Genomic DNA, 21,688 nt, shown 5'->3' with positions numbered 1-21,688 from the left:
CGTTAACCCTGGTATCTCATCAGTGATCGTAAATTTGAAAAGCACAAGAAAAAAAGAGCAAAGGACCCCTTTTCATGGTGTTAGTAATTTAGAGGGTTGGCTTGCAGCCAATCAAAGGGCCAAATCGATCCAGTCGACCTCAGGGCCCAATGGCAGTGTTATTTACTACTGTGTGTGGCAGTAGTCACAGATCACCCACTCTGACATCCTACCGTTGGGTGGGCTGAGACCGCAAATAGAATTGTCAGTAATCTCCGCAGTCGAGCTCTAGCTGTTTGTGTGGTATCCAGGAATAAGACTACATGGGTAATTAGAGTGGATACAGAAACAAGCTCACACACACACACATACACACACAGGTGACGCACACTCACCGTGGCTTGGGACGCCCATGTTGTTCGCCAGCTGGTACAGGCGCTGCTGCTGCTCCTCAAAAGAGCCATGCTCGTTCAGCGCTGACATCATGCGCCTGTAGTGCTCCTCGGGGGTCATGTGACTGCCCGGCTCCAGCGCAGGTGTGTGAGAGTTCTCTGTGGGACGAGAAGCAGCAAAATTCAATCAGCTGGTCCCAAACTGTGTGATCTTATGTGAGATGTTTGAGTGTTTGAGTGAAGGAGAAGCCTATGTGCGGTTCTCCTTGGTACGCTGAGCGGCAGTAACTCAAGCCAGCGCATGGGGAGAGATTCTTGCGGGAGAGATGGGGAGGAGGAAGAGAGGTGGAAGGGGGAATATTTTACCCTCCTCATTGAAACCGGAGCTTGGCCCCGGGCAGGCGAACAGAAGCAGTGCGGCCCAGCACAGGGGATGGGGGAGTGTATTCTGCCAAGTGCCAGATAATCCACCCGAGAGGCTTCAGGTGTGTGTGTGAGTGCATTGTGAGTATGAACACTTTTGCTCTATATGTGTGTGTGTGTGTGTGTGAGAGGGAGAAGAAGAGAGAGAGATAGATAGATAGATAGATAGATAGATAGATAGATAGATAGATAGATAGATAGATAGATAGATAGATAGATAGATAGATAGATAGATAGATAGATAGATAGATAGATAGATAGATAGATAGATTTTTTTTTTCTGGATTTCTGATGAATAGAGAGTTCATTTTTCATTACTCTTTTGTATCTATTTTGAATTAAATTCCATGTGAATTAAACTTCCTTACACACTAATTTGAATTACAACTGTACTTCCTGTTTGCTATCTCATTTCAATTTTAGGAAATTTCACGGCATTCTCAATTCAGTTTTGAATGACACACAAACCTGCTCCAGGAGACATGACGGTTCGGATCTGAGGTGTAAAGCTGCTTGTATTACGGTCTGTCGGTGAACAGAGTCCAGCCTTTGCAGCTTTTCAGGCTGCTTTGGTCATTAAAGATAATACCTGCTGCACTGAGATCACTACTACCCTCCAGCTGTGTGTGTGTATTTCTGTGGCTGTGTGTATGTTTGGGAGGTAGGACCTCAGACAACAACAGCTGCTTCGCTCTCAAACTACACACAAAGGCACACACATTGCTGTGTTGTTTAGGTGTGGTGATGGATCCCAGACACGCAGACACAAGACATTAGCTCAGCGGCATTCCAAAGCCATGCTAATCCACAGCGGGTGACCGACACAAGCCAACTGTAATTCACAGGACTAAAACACACATAACACCCATTTATCATTCTCACTGCAGCAGTCGTACTGATTGGCTACATGTGACGAGTGAGCAGATAATGCCTCAAAATAAAACGCTGTCCAAACACGAGAGATCTCAGACGACTGATTATTGGGTGTGGATGTGTTGCGACACATATATACAGATGTCACATACTAGATGCAGTTATGTGAAATTCTATTATTAGAATATTGGATTGATACAAAAATAGTAATATTTAATTAAATATTGATCAACATTACTTTTTTGTATTTCAGAATGAGTAACTCCACCCACAGTGAAATCTCAATCTCAATCTCACAGTGGCCCAAATTTCTGTGATTTCGTGTTTGGTAATTTAATGTCCTTGGGAATTTTGACAATCTTCATATTAATGTATTATTAAGTAGTATTAATGACCAGCATGACAGACACACACTATATTGCCAAAAGTATTGGAACACCCCCTTCTAATGAAAAGGTTTGACTACTTTCCATGAGTACAAATCTTAATGTTTAAGCATAAAATTATATTCTAGGGAATTGTTTTAATTTTATAGCAACAGTTTGGACAGGACCAGTGTGGAAGAACTTGACTGGTCTGCAGAAAGCAAAGTCCTTATCCCAGCTGAACACCGGTGTGACTTTCAATTCAGAACTTGAGCCAAAAACTCATCACCAAACACCATTGACTTGTATATATGGGTACAGTCATTTTAGACACTTTCAAAACTGTTGCAACAGAGATGGAAATACAATTTTTACATACATGAATTATGTTTCCATCTTTGTTGCCACAGTTTTGGAATTGCACTGGTGTTTGGTGATGCGTTTTTAGCTCAAGGTCTGCATTTAAAGTCACACCAGAGGGGTTCAGCTGGGATCAGTCAGACCAGTCAAGTTCTTCCACACTGACTGAATCAATCATTTCTTCAACATAGCCTTATACACAGAGGCATTGTCATGTTAGAATAGAAAAGGGTACTGTCAAAACTGTTGCTTTAAATTAGAAGCACACAATTCCCTATAATTTCATTATATGCTTAAACATTAAGATTTGTACTCATGGAAATTACTAAAGTAGTCAAACCTGTTCATTAGAAGGGGGTGTCCCAATATTTTTGCAATATAGTGTACGTAAATGTCTTGCTAAAAACATAGAGTGAAATATGAATCTCAACAATAATTTTTAACAAAATAACCTCAAACAAAAACAACAATATTGCTATGAGAGTTTGCACCTCATATGAGGACTCGTCACCTTACTGGTCTAAGAAACAGATCCAGATCACTGCCTGCTCAACTCTTCCTGCTAGATGCTTGATTATATTTGACTCGGTGTCACTGAGTCTGCCTGATGTTTCTGCTGCCTGCCTGTTGCGCTGTTTCACCTCATTAGCACAGCTGGTTGACAATACCCAGGAGCTTCACCAATTTGCATATTAGCTAAATATTCGCTTTAAATATGAGCATGAAGATAGTGATTCTGAACCCAATTTAAACTTTTAGACTCAAACATGTCTTCCTGAAAGGAAAAATAAAACAATTTTGTTTCCGAGCAGAAGGAGGAAATCAAGTACCATTTCGTCCTTACTGTGTCCCTCCCTCAATTGCTACTTTTCTCCCCAATAGGCCAATACATTAGAATAATTCTATACTGGACTTCCAGCATTTGTGTCTTTTTTATACCTAGTTGAACCATGTGGGTTGTCAGTATGGATGTGGGATATGCTATGGGTATGTTCCATCATGTCACATTTGAGAGTCTTATTGACTGGAATAATTAGTAACTCAATTTTCAACAATACAACTTCAAAATAACCTTAAGTCAGATCGATTCCCTAACTTTTAGTCACAACAAGCACTGTCAGTAATCAGACCAGAGAGTTCATACAGAATTCACGCCAGGCAAAATGGTAAACTTGTCACCTCTAACAGATCTAGATCACCACTGCTTTGACCTTTTGACCACAGGATGCTCTTTTAGCAGCTCTAGGTAAAGGTGAGAGTGTTTGGTCAATGACTGTGTGTCCAAAGCACATGCATAACAGCCAATGCAGCTTCAGCAGCACTCTCACTTTATTGATTTTCCTACAACAACCTCTAAACACCAAAAACTGAATGTCGGTACACGAGCGTGGAGGTGTGTTAGTGAGAAAGGCAGGAAATAAAAAAAAGAAAGAATCCATATCGATTCTGCTATTGAAGACTGAATGAATATCTCACTATTTTAAGAACCGAACCGTCTGTATGCATGTGTATATGAATTAGCGAATAGCGATGCTATACTTGTGAAACTCAGAGTGTGCGAAAAGGTTAGCGGGAGGGGGGAGGAGATGTCTGTCTTCCACTGAGCATTGTTCTCTCCTCCCTCCTCTTACTATCTGTCCACCCCTTCCCTCCGCTCTTGCTCAATCTCGCTTCATCTATTCCCACCTACTCCATCTTACACGCTAAGGTTAAACAGCTCTGATTGAAGCGCATTATCGTCTCCAGCACACATAGGCACATGCACACACATGCACGAGAGGGGCCCCTACCTTTAGGTGACACGCTGCGGGACTTCTTGCTGTCAGATGGGCACTCGCTGCTGCTGTTGGGGGAGTAGGCTCTCCTCTTGCCTAGAATGTCATCTGTGGGGGAAAAAAGAGAGAGCAATAGGTTAGAGGGGTTCAGATGCGGTCAGACGGCCCCTAAACCCCTTGACATGCAACATGCCGCCTGGCTCTATACCTGCATACATGATGGAGCTGTGAAAGCAACTAAAGATACGAAGAGATGAGAGGGCCCTGCGCCAGCGTGAATGACAGATATGGTTCTTACTCAGCCATGTGCAGAAACGAGAGATTCTTTTGCCTGCTCTCTCTCTCTTTCTCCTATCTCGAACAAACACGCTCCCTCTCTTTTGCACTCACCCTCACTCTACCGTCGTTTCTTGTCTTGACTATCTAGCTCTCTCTCCTGGTCTTCACACTGGCCTAATACAGAGTAAATTCTCCAGAAATGACAAGACGAGCGAGAAAACAAAATGGGGAAAAAAGTAAGTGGTCTTGCCTATGTCTTCAATCAAACTCCTGTTGTCGTGCTATTACGCCTTTTTGCTTTTTTCACTCACTCTCACTCTCTGTTTTCAGTGAATATAGAGCTCACACCTTTTGCTAATCTCTTCCTTCCTTTCTTTCACTCTTTCTCTACCTCCCCCTTTTCTCTTTATCTCTCTCTCTCTCTCTTTCTGTTTCTCTCTCTAGAAAAGTGGAGGCTGTCTGCACTAGCCTAATGCAGCGCTCTAGTGAGCTGCTGGTGTCTAGTGTACGATTACAGCACCCTCCTCCCCCCCAAACACATCTCAAATCAATATCCTGCTAATCACGCTGGGAGGGGTGCTGCTGAGAGCATGGTGGTGCATGCATGCAGGAAGGAAGAGACCGTTTGTCATTGCACTCTCCTCTCCCTCTCTCTCTCTGCCCTCATACGCCACATGAAGTAAAAAAGTAAAAGCCACAGAGTTATGCTCTTCCTTTTGTCTTTTGTTGCTGTCTGACTCTTTATCTAAATGGACTGCGCAATAAACTGAGAGGAAACAGATTATACATGTTGCTTTCATTTGAACTTTTATTGTATTTATTGTGTTTTATTGTCTATGACTCTATGGATATCATAAAAAGTTATTTTTAAAACATTTATGGTGCCCTGTGGGTGCATTATTTTAAAACCTCATAACATCGCTCAATAAGCGCAGAGATCTTTCTTATGTTGACATCTTTCCTATTGAAAGAAATTTGGGTGCAAAAAAGGGACGTATCATTCTATTTGTTTTCAAATAGCCAATACTGTGATTTAATACTTTCCAGTAGGTTGCAGGTGGTATAGAATGCAGCAGTTAGAAGAAGTAAAAATCTCATTCATTTTCACCATGATTTATAAACTTTTAAAGGCAGGTATTTTGAGCTATGAGGTTGTTGATCGATGATACTTTCCAGTTAAAGCTGTCAGTCTGCATTATTTCAACTTAATTTTAAAATAATCATATAAACAATGGAATTCCAGGTGAAAACTACATTACCCATGATTCTACAAGAAATATCCACCAATCTGAGAATCAAAACTGGTGTTTGGCTTAGTGTTATGTTAGAATCATTATTATACTCTTATACCTTTTGTTCTTTAATATTTTGAATTGTTTTTAGCTTCTTGTTTTTTCATTTTAAATGTTAAGTTTTTAAATTTTGTTGTATGTATTTGTCTTTTTTTTTTTTTTTTTTTTTTTTAAATGTGTATAGGTAGTATTTATAAAGTTTTAGCTTTTAGTTTTGGATCTGTTTTTAGATGTTTAATACTACAATTGATTGCTTCTGTTGTCCTCATTTGTAAGTCGCTTTGGATAAAAGTGTCTGCTAAATGACTAAATAATAGTAATAATAATAAAACAAGCTAATTGTGCCAAACTCCCATTAAGCACTGCGAATGCCATAAGAGTCAATCTCTCTACACTCTTAAACTACTTAAATATTTGTGTATATATATGAATATTTTGCAGTAAACATAAAGTATGGTGTTATATATAATCTACTATATTCTACATATAAAACAGAAAGTTGCAAAACTCTCATTTTGATTTCACATGGTCTTTAAAGGAAGCCATTACTACAGATGATCCTTATGTGTAAGCCATGAATAAAGCTCTAAACATCAAAGAAGAGTGAAGGGGGAGATTCTTGCATGGCACAAATCTGAGAGAGCCTGCACCTCTGTATATGTCCGACACAAAAGTACAAACTACTCTATCACACCCCTGCTCGTCCTTCTCTCTGATAAGAGTGCTGGAAAGAGACAGAGAGAGAAAGGAAAGCAAGCCTGCGCTTGAAAGAGCTTTTGGAGTGGCAGAGCTCAGTCTGGGATTCTTTGTGGGGAGCGAGCTTTACTAATGACGCTGTTTGATGTATTCTCATCAGGGGGGAAGGCTGTCTATCCCACTCCAAAGAGAAAAAGGGGCCTCTCTAATGGGCCCCCATCTCCTCTCCTAACCTCTGCCCAAAGACAACAACAACACTCCCTCCGTCTGTCTCTCGCTCCACTTTTTCTCCTTTCGCCGGCCTTTGAGGTGAAGAATCTCCCTTGGCGTATTCAATTATTTTCCACTCTCTATCTTCACGTGGAAATGATACGATCACTGTCTAAGTGTAAAATTATAGCAATCAGCTGCTCCTGTAGCCTATGCATGAGCCAAGAGCTCAAAGGCCTGCAAGGGATATGCAAAAGATAGATAGATAGTTTTAGTTTAATAATAGGAGTTAAAGGGTTAGTTCACCCAAAAATTTAAACTCTTCCATCATTTACTCACCCTCAAGTTGTTCCAATCGTGTATGACTGTCTTTCTTCTGTTGAACATAAAAGAAGAACAGTATGGTCCCCATTGACTTCCACAGTATGAAATGCAACTTTAGTCAACTGTTTGGTTACACACATTGTTCAAAATATCTTCTTTTATGTGCAACAGGAGAAAAGATGAGTAAATGACAACAAAATGTTCATTATTGGGTGAACCGTCTATTTAAAAGGAGCATGAAGGTATCTAAGATGAAAAGGGTTGGGAAACACTTCTACATACCACAGCACCCTCTGGTTTCTGTAGCTGCTATGTTGAGCCGCTCTCTCTTCCTCTCTGTACATCTCCGTTTGACCCTAATCTCTCAGCAGTGTCTTTCCCACAGGGCTCAGCCACCCTAGCGCTGCTATCTCCAGCCCAGCCTGTTCTCCAAGCTCCATCGCGTCTTATCAGGCAACCTCCTGCCTGCCAACACTCCCAAAGCCCTGGGCTGAGTCCAGTTCCTCTCCATCTCAACCTCCATCTCCATCTCTTTGAAATCAACGGTCCTGAACTGTCACTCAGACCTTCAGCTCAAACTCACACAGCGCTCCGTCCCCCGAATCAACCCCCCTCCCAAGTGATTAAACAACCTTTAAATTCTCATGATGTGATTTGACAGCACAGGACAGAGTGATTTGCTGTATGAAATGCTTTCGGAATTTAGAGGGAAAAAGTTTGGGAGCAGGGCAGCGTGCCTGTGGCGTCGGCGCAGGCGGAGAGGAAACCTGGCTCCGGACCGCACTCTCTGTCTGCTCTTAGCACTTTGGTCTCTAGCTGAAGTAATGCACTCAACAAAAGAAGAGAGAGTTCGGAACTGTGAGGAGGAAGCCGTTATTCTGCATGGAGGAGCTGGAGGCGGGAAGCGACACTGACTCACTCGCAGTTTCTTTTCTCCTTATAAATCTCCATGTTAACTATTCACTCGCTTCTCTCATGCTCCTATCCATTTATTGTTCTCTGTTTGCATAATTTAAAGCTTAAATCTTTTAGATCTAAGTTTAGATTTAACTCTTCAGGTATGTTTGTAATAGAATGCTAGCATACTTAGTTCACAGTTTTAAATATTTACTTCATACTAGCATACTTGGTGCAGAGAATATACTTAACACTAGCATACTTAGCGCATAATATATACTTTACACTAGCATACTTAGTGTATAGTGCAAAAGATAATGCATAGTGTGGAGTATATACCAAAACATTTGACAGTCCAAATGAAATAATGAGTCAAAAAAGCCATAAAATTTCACATTGATTTCACTGGAAATGGAAGGTCAAGTTGAGGGTACTAACATCCCACAATACAGTATGTCTCAACATATTTTGCATTGTATATTGCACATTTTGGCAAAAGTATGTTAGTATGCTTTTTCACACATAGCCTTTGGCTGCATTTGGAATAGCATATTAGCATACAACTCAAAAGGCAGAAATAGTAATATGCTTTGCTATTTTCCAAATTAAACCTTAGTCTTTTCTACAAACTTAATTTTTGTAAAAATATGCTATACACACTTTATATACTTCTCTACCCTGAAACTTAACGCTCATTCAAAAAATAAATGCAAAAAACAGCTTCAAAGAGCTTCAAAAATCCACAGCAACAGCGAGAATACTGCACTCTCTCTGTCTCTCAGTGCGCTCAAGGGAGAGGCAGGGTTTCAGCAGCGCCTGTCTGCCTCAGGGTCAGAGATTTTAAGGCAGAAAGCCTTTAATACCAATTAAATGTTGCTTCTTAAAGCTGTGATGCTCACATTTAACACCAAACAGGGAGGCTCGGAGCTGCCTCGTGCCTCAGCTATGCTACCCAACTCACGGAACGGCTTCTGTTGCCAGCGCTGCCGCTAATTCCTTTAAACTCCAGCCTGTGAGGCACAGAGCCAGGCCAAAACAAGAGCAGAACTTTAATAAAGGTGGGGGGAGAAAAGAAAAGGCTAGATGGATGGAGAAATAGCTAAACGACTAAATGAGCAGAGAAGGAGGCTCTTGGTTTTCTCCTCCTCCTCCCTTTGCTCCTTCCGTCTCGCTGGCTACTGACAAGTTGGACAGGACACACTCCTTAATTCCCTTTTCTTATCCCCTTAATCTGTCATCTTTATCAGGCAGGGGAAGTGGCGGGCGTCGTGGCGGAGCTCCAACCTCCAATCAATCTCCACATTACAGCTGACAGAATGGTGCTAATAACTTATTGATCCCCCTGTTTGCGGGGCTCGGCCAGAACTGAAAGGATGGCATTGATTGGCTATGGGGGGGGGCAGCACGGCGCTTCCGCCAGCCCAGAGGATTCAGCACCGCCCCCCTCTACTGCCGCTCCCCCACTGAGAGCCTTAGGGGAGAGACAGACAGAAAGAGAGAGGGAGGGAAACGAGCAGAGAAAAAAAGAGAAAGATAAAAATCATGGGAAAAAGAACGAGAACACAACAGAAGGCAAAAAAAAAAAAAACTCAGGTTTTGGAAAAGTGGTTGAGGAAAATGCAGGAAGATGCAAGAAAGGCAGGCGTTCGTGAGAGAATCAACAGAAACAGAAAAAGTGGAAAAAACATGTATAATTTTGGTTGTGGTGATTTTGCTATACTGTAGTGTTTATATCATGGTACATACATTAGGATGGATTTTACTATGCCAGATTGCTTAACTTTATATACATACAGTATAAGAGTAATGAAATAGAATATATATATATAAAATAGTTAAGACGAGGTTTTGGGCATTAGACTCCAGAAATTTGTTTTACTTTTTTGAGCAACATGTGATTTTCTGCAGCTGATGTTGAATTCATAGAGCTGGAGCTTAAAGTTTTATAAAACGATTTTTCCTGTTTTGAATGTACTATTTTTAACTCAAACATTACATAATGTGAAGCTGTTTTTTGAACTGATGTCAGACTTATTCATTTGTTATGAATAGTCTTATCTTTTTTGGCTTGCATCCATCACATCTGTGAGATATTATAATATTATTATAATTTATAGTAACTGTTTTCTATTTTAATATATAATTCATTTTTGCAATGGCTGAATGTCGAATCAGTGCTGAAAACAGCTGTGCTGCTTAATATTTTTGTGGAAACAGTGATATATATTTTTTCAGGATTCTTTGATGAATAGAACATTTGAAATAAAAACAGCATTTATTTAAAACAGAAATCTTTGTAACATTATAAGTATCTTTATTGTCATTTTCGATCAATTTAATATGTGTTTGCTGCCTAAAAGTAATAATTTCTTAATATAAATAGTAAAAAATATAAATATCTCTAAAAAAATATATTGTTTACACCAAATTTTTAAATTAATTAATTCATATGAATTCATTTGAATTTGAATTTAATAAACTTTTGAAACAACACTGATTCCACAAAAATATTGAGCAGCTATAACTGTTTTTATCATTAATAAGAAATGTTTCTTGAGCACCAAATCTGCATATTAGAATGATGAAAGATCATGTCTGTTTTATCCAAAACGATTTATAGTGCATTAGGCTATGGCCCACCCATAGATATAATGATGGTCATGCACAGGACAAGTAGATTTGTGTGTGTGTGGGGGGGGGGCAAACATCACTGACAGGACACTTCAATTGCGGTATATACACGTAAATACTGTGTCTTGAGAGAGAAGATTTAGATTATAACATACAAATTCAGGGAATCTACGCCTATTCGCTGGTCCAGATATACAGCAGCCTCACGCAGATGCTCCTGTCTGCCTTTAGGAAACCATGAGAGCGGCAGGGAGGGAGAGAAAAAAAGCAAAAACACCTTATACGCCTATTAAGAGTCTCTGGTCTGACCGCAAAGCCACGTTTAGGAGTCTACACAGAGAGCCAGACGAGCTGCCGGCGCCCTGCCCTCCCCCCATCCCTCTCTGGGGCCAGCAGGCCGGACGGACGGAGAGGGGGGGGAGCCGCCTCTCCTCCGTCGCTGACTGGCTGCAGCTGACGCCTGGGTCAGCTCTCATGTCTGTTCCTCAGATTTAATTAACGGGCCTCTCCAGTGCAAAGCAACCCCAGCGCGGCAGTCGGCTCCTCTTCCTCCGCCTGTCTCGCAACTCCACAGTGCAGTCCACCCTCCCTTGATACCATACGACGCTCTGCTCATTCATTTGTTCTGCACTTTTCCAACCTTTTTCTTCTCTCTCTCTTGCTCAACCACATACCCACAGAAGAAGTCAGACTTGAAAGGAAGCAAAAGAGACTGTGTGACGGAACAAAAAAAGCTGTTTGAGTCTCGCAGCTGAACATGGAAAAATGAACACTTGCGCCTGCTTTGATTCAAGCTTATATAAGGTCAACCTTTAACGTACTGCTACATCCAACATGCTGTGTCTTGCAGCGTCATGTGGCCAAATGCGAAATTGAATAAATGTGCATCTTTCTGATCATGCGAAAACACACTTCCAAATGGGCCTGTTCTATCCATTCGACCCCTAATCTGGCCCAGGGACGGAGACTCTCTAATTTCACTGGCAGACAGAATTAGACGTGCTGCGTGATCGGATTGAACTTGTTTACAGACATGAGTCTAGCTGCTTACAGCACCCGTTAAACCTCTTTTAAACGCTCAAACTGACAGATTTTGGTCATCAGCCATGCTGCAGGTGGCTTCTGCTCTTATTCCTTTGTGTCTTCTCCAATTAAGATTATGATTAATTAAGCATCTTCCATTCAGGTAATGGCAAATTGTACTGGTCTTGTTTTTAAACCAACGCTTAGATCTCCAGTCTAGTATAAACCTAGAGCCTGGTAAAGGTGATTAGATCCACATTTGGAGCCATATGATCAGAGAGATAACAGAAGACTGGGACAGTATCTTAAGATTTTGTTATGCTAGGCCGATTTAGACTCATATATTCACATTTACCATTTTACCAGAAACCCATAAGATCCTCTATAGTATAGCTTTACTGTGCAGTATTTACTACAACCTAAAAAGCTCAAATTATTATTTTTTTATTGTTAATTATAAAATTTCTAAATAAAAATAAAAAAGTGAAATCTAAAGCTGTTTAACTTTAAGCAATTAGTAATAGTAATAGTCATTTGCAGACTTGGAAAAAAAGTTAAAATAAATAACATTTAAAAAATATGTATCATTAAAAAGCAACATGAATCTCAAGCCAACACATAAAAGTGTAACTGTTAAACTACAAAGGTCAAAACTACTCAACCTGTGGGTGACTATGTGGTTCAGACTTGTTATGAAAAAGTATTATAAAGTATTTTATTTTAAATTAAATTAAATGAATACAAATAAATGTGTAAACTGTTACAGATCAAATAAAAATATGGCAAAAAAGTATTAAAATGAATAAAAACAATAATAAATAAATGCTTTTTTTTAAAATATTGAACTGCAGCATAAATCTTTAAACAACATTAAAGCCTAAGTGTGAAACCAGACAGGACAAAATTACTCAACCTGTGGGTGACCATGTGGTTCAGAGAACGAATGAGATTAACACACAGTATGTCCGGTAGTCCTTCTGTTTGGTCCGAGATTAATGACAAATAAAGCTATTTACTGAGAGTAGTTTTAACGGTGGTTTAAGTTGTGTGCTAAGAGAGACAAAGACAAGAGCATTAAGTAATGGAATGAATATGGCCACAGTGGAGCGAGTAATGAGCTTACAGCCCTCAATCATGCAAATTAAACCGAATTAAAATACTAGCACGCAGTCAGTGTAATTGTTCTACATCAATCAAAGGATAAACCCTGTGAAAACAGAGTATGATGGCAATAAAACTGAATATTATAGACAGAGAAAGTCACAGAAGCAATTACAACCATAATTCAAGACTATAGGTTAGATACTGCACATTTGAAAGATTTGACAAGTGTGTATCATAATCATAAAAGCATTTTTGGCTACTTCACCCAGACCACTTCCTATGCATGCCCATGTGTTTTCTTTTGCTCAATAAGTATGTTTTCACTTTATATCCATAATCACATGGATAATAACATAGCAGAACATTCACCTCCAGTTACGTGTGAATGTGTCTCAGGTGTGCTGTCTCTAGGTGTGTCCTACCTGAGTGTGCGGAGGCGAGGCTGAGGTCGGAGCAGGGCTGGCCTTCGGGCATGCCGTGCTGTCGGGTGTGGTGCAGGTTGGAGATGATCGTTGTGAGGTCACTGTCACGACTGGAAAAAGGAAAACAGAGGAGGAAGAAAGAAAAGGAGAGAGAGAGCGAAAGCAAGAAGAAGGGAGAGAAAGAGAGCAAGGAAGGGTAAATATCTCAAGGGGTCCTTAATCACAGATTCATAACGCAAAGAAACACACTCATTTAGCACACCAGGATTTAAAAATTAAAAAAAGAAAATTACCAATTCTGCCCAATTAAACTGAAATGATCAAACTTACCAATTGTACATAAGGAGAAAAAAGTAGACAAAAAGTAAACCCTACGTAAATCCACCACAAACAACCTCAACTGAATCAAACACGGCCGACCTAGTACACTCCGGTTTGGTCCCTTGAAGCTGAAACGCTCTCTGCCTTTGGCTCTTTTGCCTCGCTTCTGCATTCATTGTCTTTTGGATTTTAAGCGTATAATGAGCGCTGACAGATTCCTGCGTCAAGCAATTTTGAGTTTCATCCAGTCTCATCTTCAACCTTAAGATGTTCTAATCAACACATTCAACTCATAAGCAGTTTATGAGCTTAAAACCAGGTGATTATGGTTTTTATGATCGCTCTGCTGAAATCGTTCGGGTCTCTGGAGGCGCATGAGGCACGCGGGGGATGAGTGTAATCTCTAGAGATCTGCCATTTCATAAAAGAGCCTGATAAGTGGCGAATAAAAGCCGCTCGTTTACCATTCAACATGAGCGTGCGGATTTCGAAATTAGAATGGATAATAAAATTTGTATGTAATTCCAGCGATATTTAAGGAAATACTCACCTGTTTTGGACAGGTGAAGAAACCAATGAATATTTAGTTTGGGAAACCCCAAGGCCCTATTAATATCTACTTAAAGTTATCTTACGGTAACTTCAACTTTTAGTTTCAACTTGATATAATGTTTTAAACTTTATCTATAATAAATATTTCATGATTTGATTCAAAGACCCCAGGTATCCACACTGTATAAGGTCACATTTCACATTTGTTTGGAATGATTTTATTGCATACATTTTTGCCAGAATAAAACTGACCCCACAAAGAATCAATATTCTCTTGCTAATATTGTATACTAATAATATTTGTTAAACAGGCTTTAATTAGGTCAAAGGAACCTATTAAAACAAAATGGGGGAAAAAAAAGTTACTATCTTTTATAATTATGTTTACACATAAATCATTCACTCTTTAAATTGTTTTATTTTTACATACTTATTTTTAATATTGCATTTTATTATCTTCACACAATATTCATATACACATGAAACATGAAGAAAGAGGGTTCAAGCTCTTCGTAGACCGATAAACTGATCCCAGGCCAGGACAGACATTCAAGCCGCACACTTGTCTTCCTCTCCCAGGTCGTCTCCTCAAGGCCAACTGAAGGGTTTACAGATTAGAACTGGACAAGGCCGTTCCCTCAGCCTCCCTCCTTCCCCCTCTCATCCTCCCTCACTCATCCTCCATTAACCCTTGTAAGTCCTGCTTGGGCCATGTTGTCTCTATAGAGACTGATAGAAGAAGTGTGTCATGGAAGTATTTTAATGCAATCTGATTACAGCTCTGATCGCATTATAACGCATAATAATTTCAAATTCCCGATTAGCATTTAGCAAATATCAGATGCATATCTCACAGCGCTTGGGGCGCACTAATGTCAAGAGAGTTCTGAGGGACATTTTTACGGGCTGTCACAGGACAGTCTCACAATCCGCTGTGTTTCTGTGGTGGGCCTGTGGCCCTGCTGTTTGTGGCAGTCGAAATGCTAGTTTTACAGTCCGTAGATTACAGGCTGGGCTTCAGTAATGTCAGCCTACCACGCTTTCAGTTCAGCTACAAACAACACAGCACGTACAGGAATTTATTCTCCATGACCGAACTGGGCTGCAAATTCACTTGTCATTCCGAGAATCCAGAAGTCTGACAGAAATGCCATTGGTCACAAGATCAGAGGCGCGACTTATAAATATTACAGCATTCACTGAGCAAAAAAAATGCTGGACAAATTAAGATATTATCTTAAATGCAACGTTAATATTGTAACTGAGTTAAATGAGCATGAGCAATGTGAAATGCAAACTATTAGAAATTATGAAAAAAGTAATTATAATTATATTAAAAAATTATAATTTTGTAAAATATTTTACATTTAATTTAAAAATACTACTTTTATTGAAAAATAATACAGATATAAATACTATAAATATATAAACAAAAGACATTTTTACTAATATAGACAATGAATACACACAATGCAGCGAAAGCACAATCATTCACTACATTTACAAGAATAAAAATCTATGATCCGGAAACTCATATTTCATCTGAGGCTAAAAAACTCCCAGATAAATACAAAGATAAATGAGACTGAAATAAATCAATAAAAGAAACATTAATTCACTGCAAAATATGCAAAGTGATTTGACAGAATATGCTACATTTATACACATTGCACCATACAAAAAACACAAACAACGTAAACAGCTCAAGCTCTAGTAGAAAACTATTTTTAAACAGCATTTAGATTTAAATGTTATTCAGAATTTGAAGTTTGTCTATTCTAATTTGGCAACAGCGCTATAAAATATTAAAAACTTGCATGAGACTATGCTACTCCACACAGCGCAAAGGTCCATTTAACCTTTATCTAGGAAACAACTCTGCTGTTCTCTATAGGTCATTCAAGTTCCCCCATCCATCCCCTTAACAGGGCATCAGTCCAAACAACAGCTCCATCTTCCAGCTCCTGCTCTGGCAGCTAGGGAAGGCTATTATCCTCGGACGGAGACTCTGCAGTGAGCTCACTAAGCAAGGACATTGTTAGCAGGTTAATTAGCACACTTTTTCTGGGCTGTCCCGGTGAGTGCCGCTAATGAGGCCTCCCACGACTGGCGGCCAAGGTCATAATCTGCGTCAGGGCTGGAGCTAAGACCCGGCCGCCTGAGTCAGCAATCCCACACAGGGGAGCACAGGGCGGACCTGACAACTCCGCTTAGGACATGAGCTGCAGCTTATCGTGCAGTGAAGACGATCAGCATAATCTCCATCTAAACTGGTCAATACCTCTTACACCTCCCCGTCAACTGCACAGACACTTTGCCCCAGATATGACCCACTGTAAGAGAACATGCACTGGGCATGACCAAAGAAAAAAAAAAACATGCAACAAATTGGGACCTGATGACTAGTGACTGGTTAAAAAGGCTTAAAAATAATAATGCCATAAATAAAATGAAAAATAAAATCATATGTGAAAACAATTATATATATATATATATATATATATATATATATACACATACAATATTAACAATAAACAACAACACTAGGCAAATAAGCACACTATAATTCTGCAACTATATTTATATATATATCTTTTAATTTTTTAATGAATGTTCTGACCTATTAGCAGCTATCATATTAAAAATGTGCATGAAAAAAATTGTTATAATGGTATAATGATATATAAAGTCTAACCAAAGAAATGTGTCAACCGAAGACATGCTTTACTGTTTATTCTGCAGTATGGCTGTGACACAATTTAAAGTATGTTTTGATATAACAACTACATTATGTCGTTTATGGTTGGCTCTTTTAATCATATTTTAAATAATGAATAGTTTTATGTTCTAAAGAATTTATTTCACAAAATTTTCAAAACCAGGCATTACTATTCTACATGTTTATTTACCGTATAAAAATTTTTTTGACTGAATTTCTAGCAAATTTAATATTTGTAACATAAAATATTCATTTATATTTTTAATATACCATCATATAAATTTTGGAAACATTGCTCAGCCCCTTCGGCTGATGCACAAGTAAAGTGAATATATACACGGTGGACATACTTGTCTGTTGAGTTACACTTGGCATTATGGTAGATTTTATTTTTTTAAATAGCATATTTGGAAGGTGCCAAAAAATGAACCAGAGACATTCAATGCAGCTTCAGAGTCAGTGCTTTACAATGAAATGAAAATCTGTGACACCGCAATGAACAGCAAATCATCTTTCCGATGCCAGAAAGATATGGGTTTTTGCATCAACTGTGTTGTTGCTGGTAGCAGACACATTTCCTCACCACAGCACTCACATGCAGTGCTGAAAGCACTTCCATCTGTTCTTGACGTACGTCTGATATAGGAGCACTAGGCCTAGGGTTTGTGGTTGAATGCAGAGAAAATCAGCTGCACACCTGCACAGAGCTCTGCTTGACTCTGATTCAAATGCTGCTAAAGGGATAAAGTCCTGCTATAGGTAGCTGTGTAAGGGATTTAAAGGAATAGTTCACCTCAAAAATGAAAATTATTCACCTATAATCTTCCCCTCCAGTGAACTCTGCTAAAGAACTACCACAACTGAATCACTGATTCAGTGAGTTGAACTCAAGAACTAGATCGGTGAATTAATCAGTGAATGATTTGTGAACCAAACAAATTAACTGAACAGATGCAACTCCAAAGAATGATTTGTTCACTAATCGGGTATACAGACTACAGATGTTTATTAAATAGCAAGTCATATGGACTATTTTAATGAAAGTTTTTTGCATTCCTTTTTTCAAGCTTGAAAACTCTAGTCCCCATTCATACTTACTGCAATTGAAAATAAATAATAGACAGGTTTGGAACATGATGGTGAGTAAATAATGTCAATTTTTGAGTGAACGGTTCCTTTAAGAAAATGCTTACTTGTTTTGTGCTTATTTGCACATATGGCTGGGTATTCAAATATGACATCTAAACGAGAAGTATCCGCTAAATGGCAGGTATTTATAAACTGACTTGCGTTTAAGGCAGCTCAGAAGGCCACTGGACAGATGTGGTGTTCCTCGTGGCAGCGGGAGTGTCGGGGAGGGAAACAGTGCCAGCGCAAGTGCCCCTGCAGTGACACGGGAGACGAGAGCTGGCGCCAGATATAGAGGTCACACTGAGAGCTGGCAGACTGGGCATCCTGACGCCAGGGCTTACACCATTACTGAACACAGCGCTGATAGTCTCACCCTGACACACACACACACAAAGCGGTGCCAAGCAGAAAGTGGGAAGGCATGTGGAGAGGATGCCTCCTTTTTACAGAAAGTGACAGACGTTTTGCACTATGAACTGGCACTGAAAATTGGGTACAAAACTGAGAATTTCCCCATTACTTTTATTAAACAATCATTCTGAACAAAGATCGTATGTCCACTTAAATACTATCAAGTAAAACCAGTAAAAAAAAATTGTAACGCTACAGCAGCAAGAAAAAAAACCAAATCAATATTTCTCTCAGTTTTTTTTTTTCTCTGTTGTTATTCCGCTCACATTCAGACCGAGCAGCCAGGCCTCAGCTAGCGAGGAGAGCAATAAATAAATATCGAAATAGATACATAAATAAATGAGAGCGCAGTGCGTTCTCCTGAGCTTTCCTGTTGTTCCTACCTTATAAAAGCTGATGGGAGGTCGATAAGCATGCGGGAACCCAGAAAAGTAGAAGTGAAACAAAATATTATTTCGCCACATTGAACGTTGCGGTGTTGGATAATTAGAAAAAGTGAACAGCGGAAAAAGCCTGAGAGCTGTGATATGTGGTGCAACGTCTGTTTAAAGACAGCTGCTCTCTGTAGATGTGACATAAATGACATTGATTAACTCATGTGGTTCAAGCAAAACCAATCAAAGGAGATGCTAACAGGAAAACAACACCTGATTAAAACATCTTCACTGTTTTGCCTATTTACGTTGGCTTGACAGGCAAGGGAAGCGCAAGTGAGTTGAGATGTGTTCAATGCGATACAATTACTTTCTTAGTAAATGCTTATACCAGAGTTATTTACAGCACAATGCAAACTGTTTTTACATTAAACAAGTGGTCTACAGTTACATTCAAAGCAATTGTAGTTTTAATATCTGACCCAATCACCTGGATGAGCGAAAATCTTCGCAGAAATAACAAAGCTGCAAACAAAAGCTACAGACTGGTTCACACCAAGTCTGACAAAATACACAAAATGAAAGTACAAAATATATTTCATAAATGACAGATTGAATTTATGATTACATTAATTAATGAACTGAAAAAAAAAATAACATCGCTTTGGTAAAACATTTTGAAATATGTGTAAAAAGACGCATTCAAAAAGAAAATGTGTTTCAAAAAGACGCATTTAGTTATGAATGCTTTTTGGGATTTGGCCTTAATTCCAGCCCTATGAATTTAAAAAGTGCAAGTATAAATGAACAAATCTGTTGTAGCGTACACAGCCGGATGCATTTATCCACTTTTTAAAAACAGCGTTTTAAACGACAAGTTTTGCTGAAAATAGTAAACTGTAGATCGGTAAGCCTACAGCCATTCCTTGGGAAGAGCCCTGGACATTCTAAAAGTTCCAGAACTGGAACCCAACCACTAATTATTGCCTTAAGAGAAGGTTCTTTCCAGGAATCCTACAGCATCACATCCCCTTCCCAGCAGTGTGCCGTGCAACACTCCAGAACTGCACAGGGAAATGATTTAACAAAACAAAAACGAACGAATGGCGCACATGGTCACATGATTTAAAGTAAACTTTTGAGTACACATCATTTCCTCTGGTGGACCACACAAATGATTGAATATGGACGATTCTATTAAACCTGTGTGAAGACAAATAAAAGCAGCCCTTACGTAAAAAAAAAAAAGTTAAGGTATCCTTAACCTAAAACATTTCATCCAAGAAGCATTTCATCATCAGCCGAATATCTTCGAAAGTGCAAAAACCTTTAATGGAAAATTAAAACAAATGGGTCTATCATTTGTCTGTTGTTTTTCAGAACAAAATTTCCAAAAATACCCAGTGTCGAGGCACTCAACGATATTATAATAATAATAAAAAAAGTTTCAGACGAAAATGCCCTTGACTGTACATACCAGCATTTTAAGAGCCTGGCCAGTCACAGTGTGCTAAAGACGCTGGCTTGGGTTGGCTTCAGTCCTGTGGTTTGTACCAGCTGATTTCCACTTCTGGCTAGCCGAGTGCTTACATTCAGGTCCAGACAGCCACCAGGGAAGAGGACGGCACGCCTTGCTGGACAAACGCTTCTAATGCTAAACACAGACTGTACAGGCCCTTCTCTGAAGAGGCCGCAGAAACCCGGGGGAAGACAGACAGTATTTCTATCCAGAAAGGTGCAACAGTTGTCTGATTTATTTCCTTTCCCTGTCCCTCGTGCTCAAGGGGAGGGTCCACCATTGTGGAATCAACCTGCCTCCTCCTCCCCTACTTCATCTAATCCACTTATGTTTCTGCACTTAGTTTTTTTCCATAGGTTGTAAATAAGAAAAATCATCAAAAATCATGAGAGTATCCGAAGTAAATCAACAGTTAAATGTCAGGTAGTTTTACACAAGAGACGAAATTGGCTTTATCATTACATTAGCATTAATATAACAGACAATATGGGATGGGCCATCTTTTTTGGAGGCTTTTCTTAGCAGGTTGTCCTATCTTATATAATCCATGATGGTTACTCAGTAATGACCCAGACAAGCAGTCAGCACTTCTCAAAGCCCTGGTGTTTACACACCTGACTGTGCACAGGTAGGCTTCAGGAAATGATTGGCATGACCTTGAAGACTAATACTATGACAAACTTCTCATACTCGCAAATTTTATTGCTAAAGCAGAACGCGAAAGTGAACGTTTTCAGATAGGAGGCCAGTCGACGGCATGCCATTGTCTTTCTCAACCGATTATACTTACATTTCAAAGATTATAAAACTTGTTATTCTGTTATTCAGTATGGTATTTAGACTCATTCTAGTGCATCGTGACCCGAAGCCCCTCAACCTCCACATATGTATTCACAAAGAAAAAAAGGAATATAAAAGACCATGCCAAGCGCTACACTTCAACCTAAGCGCAGCTTGTTTTCTTAAAAAGAAAGGTCTGTATGCCTGCAGGATACAAGAGGACTGAGGACTAATCACCTATAAACCTGCTGGCCATTAACATTAATCTGGTTAAAAGATATAGGGTGTCTTCTTTAAGGTGTCAAAGTGTACCAGCTTTTCTCACGGCAGTGGCTGGAAATCCTCTGAAAACTAAACGCGCACAATTGCGCAAACGTATATTAATCGGACCGTATCTAAAACTGCACTAATTTTGTTTTTAAATTTCTTTGGGCAGAACGTCAGTAGATTGGGGTCCAAAAGTCTGAGTCCACATAGAAAATTATTTAAACCTGGAAATAAACAAAATTTTAGGAGAGACATCATAACAAAAAATTTATAATAAATATATCAGATTCTTCCCTATTTAAGTAAATTTGTGACACTAAACATCTTTGTACAAATGGTCAGAAATTCTTGCTTCTATTGAAACACAAGAAGCTCTTTGGATTATGCTGGAAAATATAATCATCAGGTTTTACACGAACTTCGATCATGCAGTTAAAGTTCTACTGTCATTAAAAAAAAAGAGAAAAACAAGTACCGAGACATTCTAAACTTCATTTAATTGCAACTTTTTGTTCAAAATGTTAAGCTGATAATATAATTAGCATTAAATTAGAAAAATGTTAAACATG

The 21,688-nt window shown here is 39.2% G+C and overlaps 1 protein-coding gene across 2 annotated transcripts in view; it reads right to left on the bottom strand.

Moving 5' to 3' along the window:
* Positions 1-21,688, bottom strand: part of LOC306860789 (sterile alpha motif domain-containing protein 11-like) — a 61,758-nt gene that overhangs the window by 22,919 nt on the left and 17,151 nt on the right. For both annotated transcript variants that reach the window (XM_079402710.1, XM_079402709.1), the window contains exons 4-6: positions 13,046-13,155; positions 4,183-4,275; positions 375-530 (exon numbers count right to left, since the gene is read on the bottom strand). In XM_079402710.1, coding sequence (XP_079258836.1) covers positions 375-530; positions 4,183-4,275; positions 13,046-13,155 — 359 coding nt within the window. The remainder of the gene's footprint in view (positions 1-374; positions 531-4,182; positions 4,276-13,045; positions 13,156-21,688) is intronic.

This window comes from Barbus barbus (genome assembly GCF_936440315.1).
Source record: "Barbus barbus genome assembly, chromosome: 41".
NCBI lineage: Eukaryota > Metazoa > Chordata > Actinopteri > Cypriniformes > Cyprinidae > Barbus > Barbus barbus.
The sequence above is the reverse complement of the archived record's forward strand: the minus strand, read 5'-3'. Positions and strand labels throughout refer to the sequence as shown.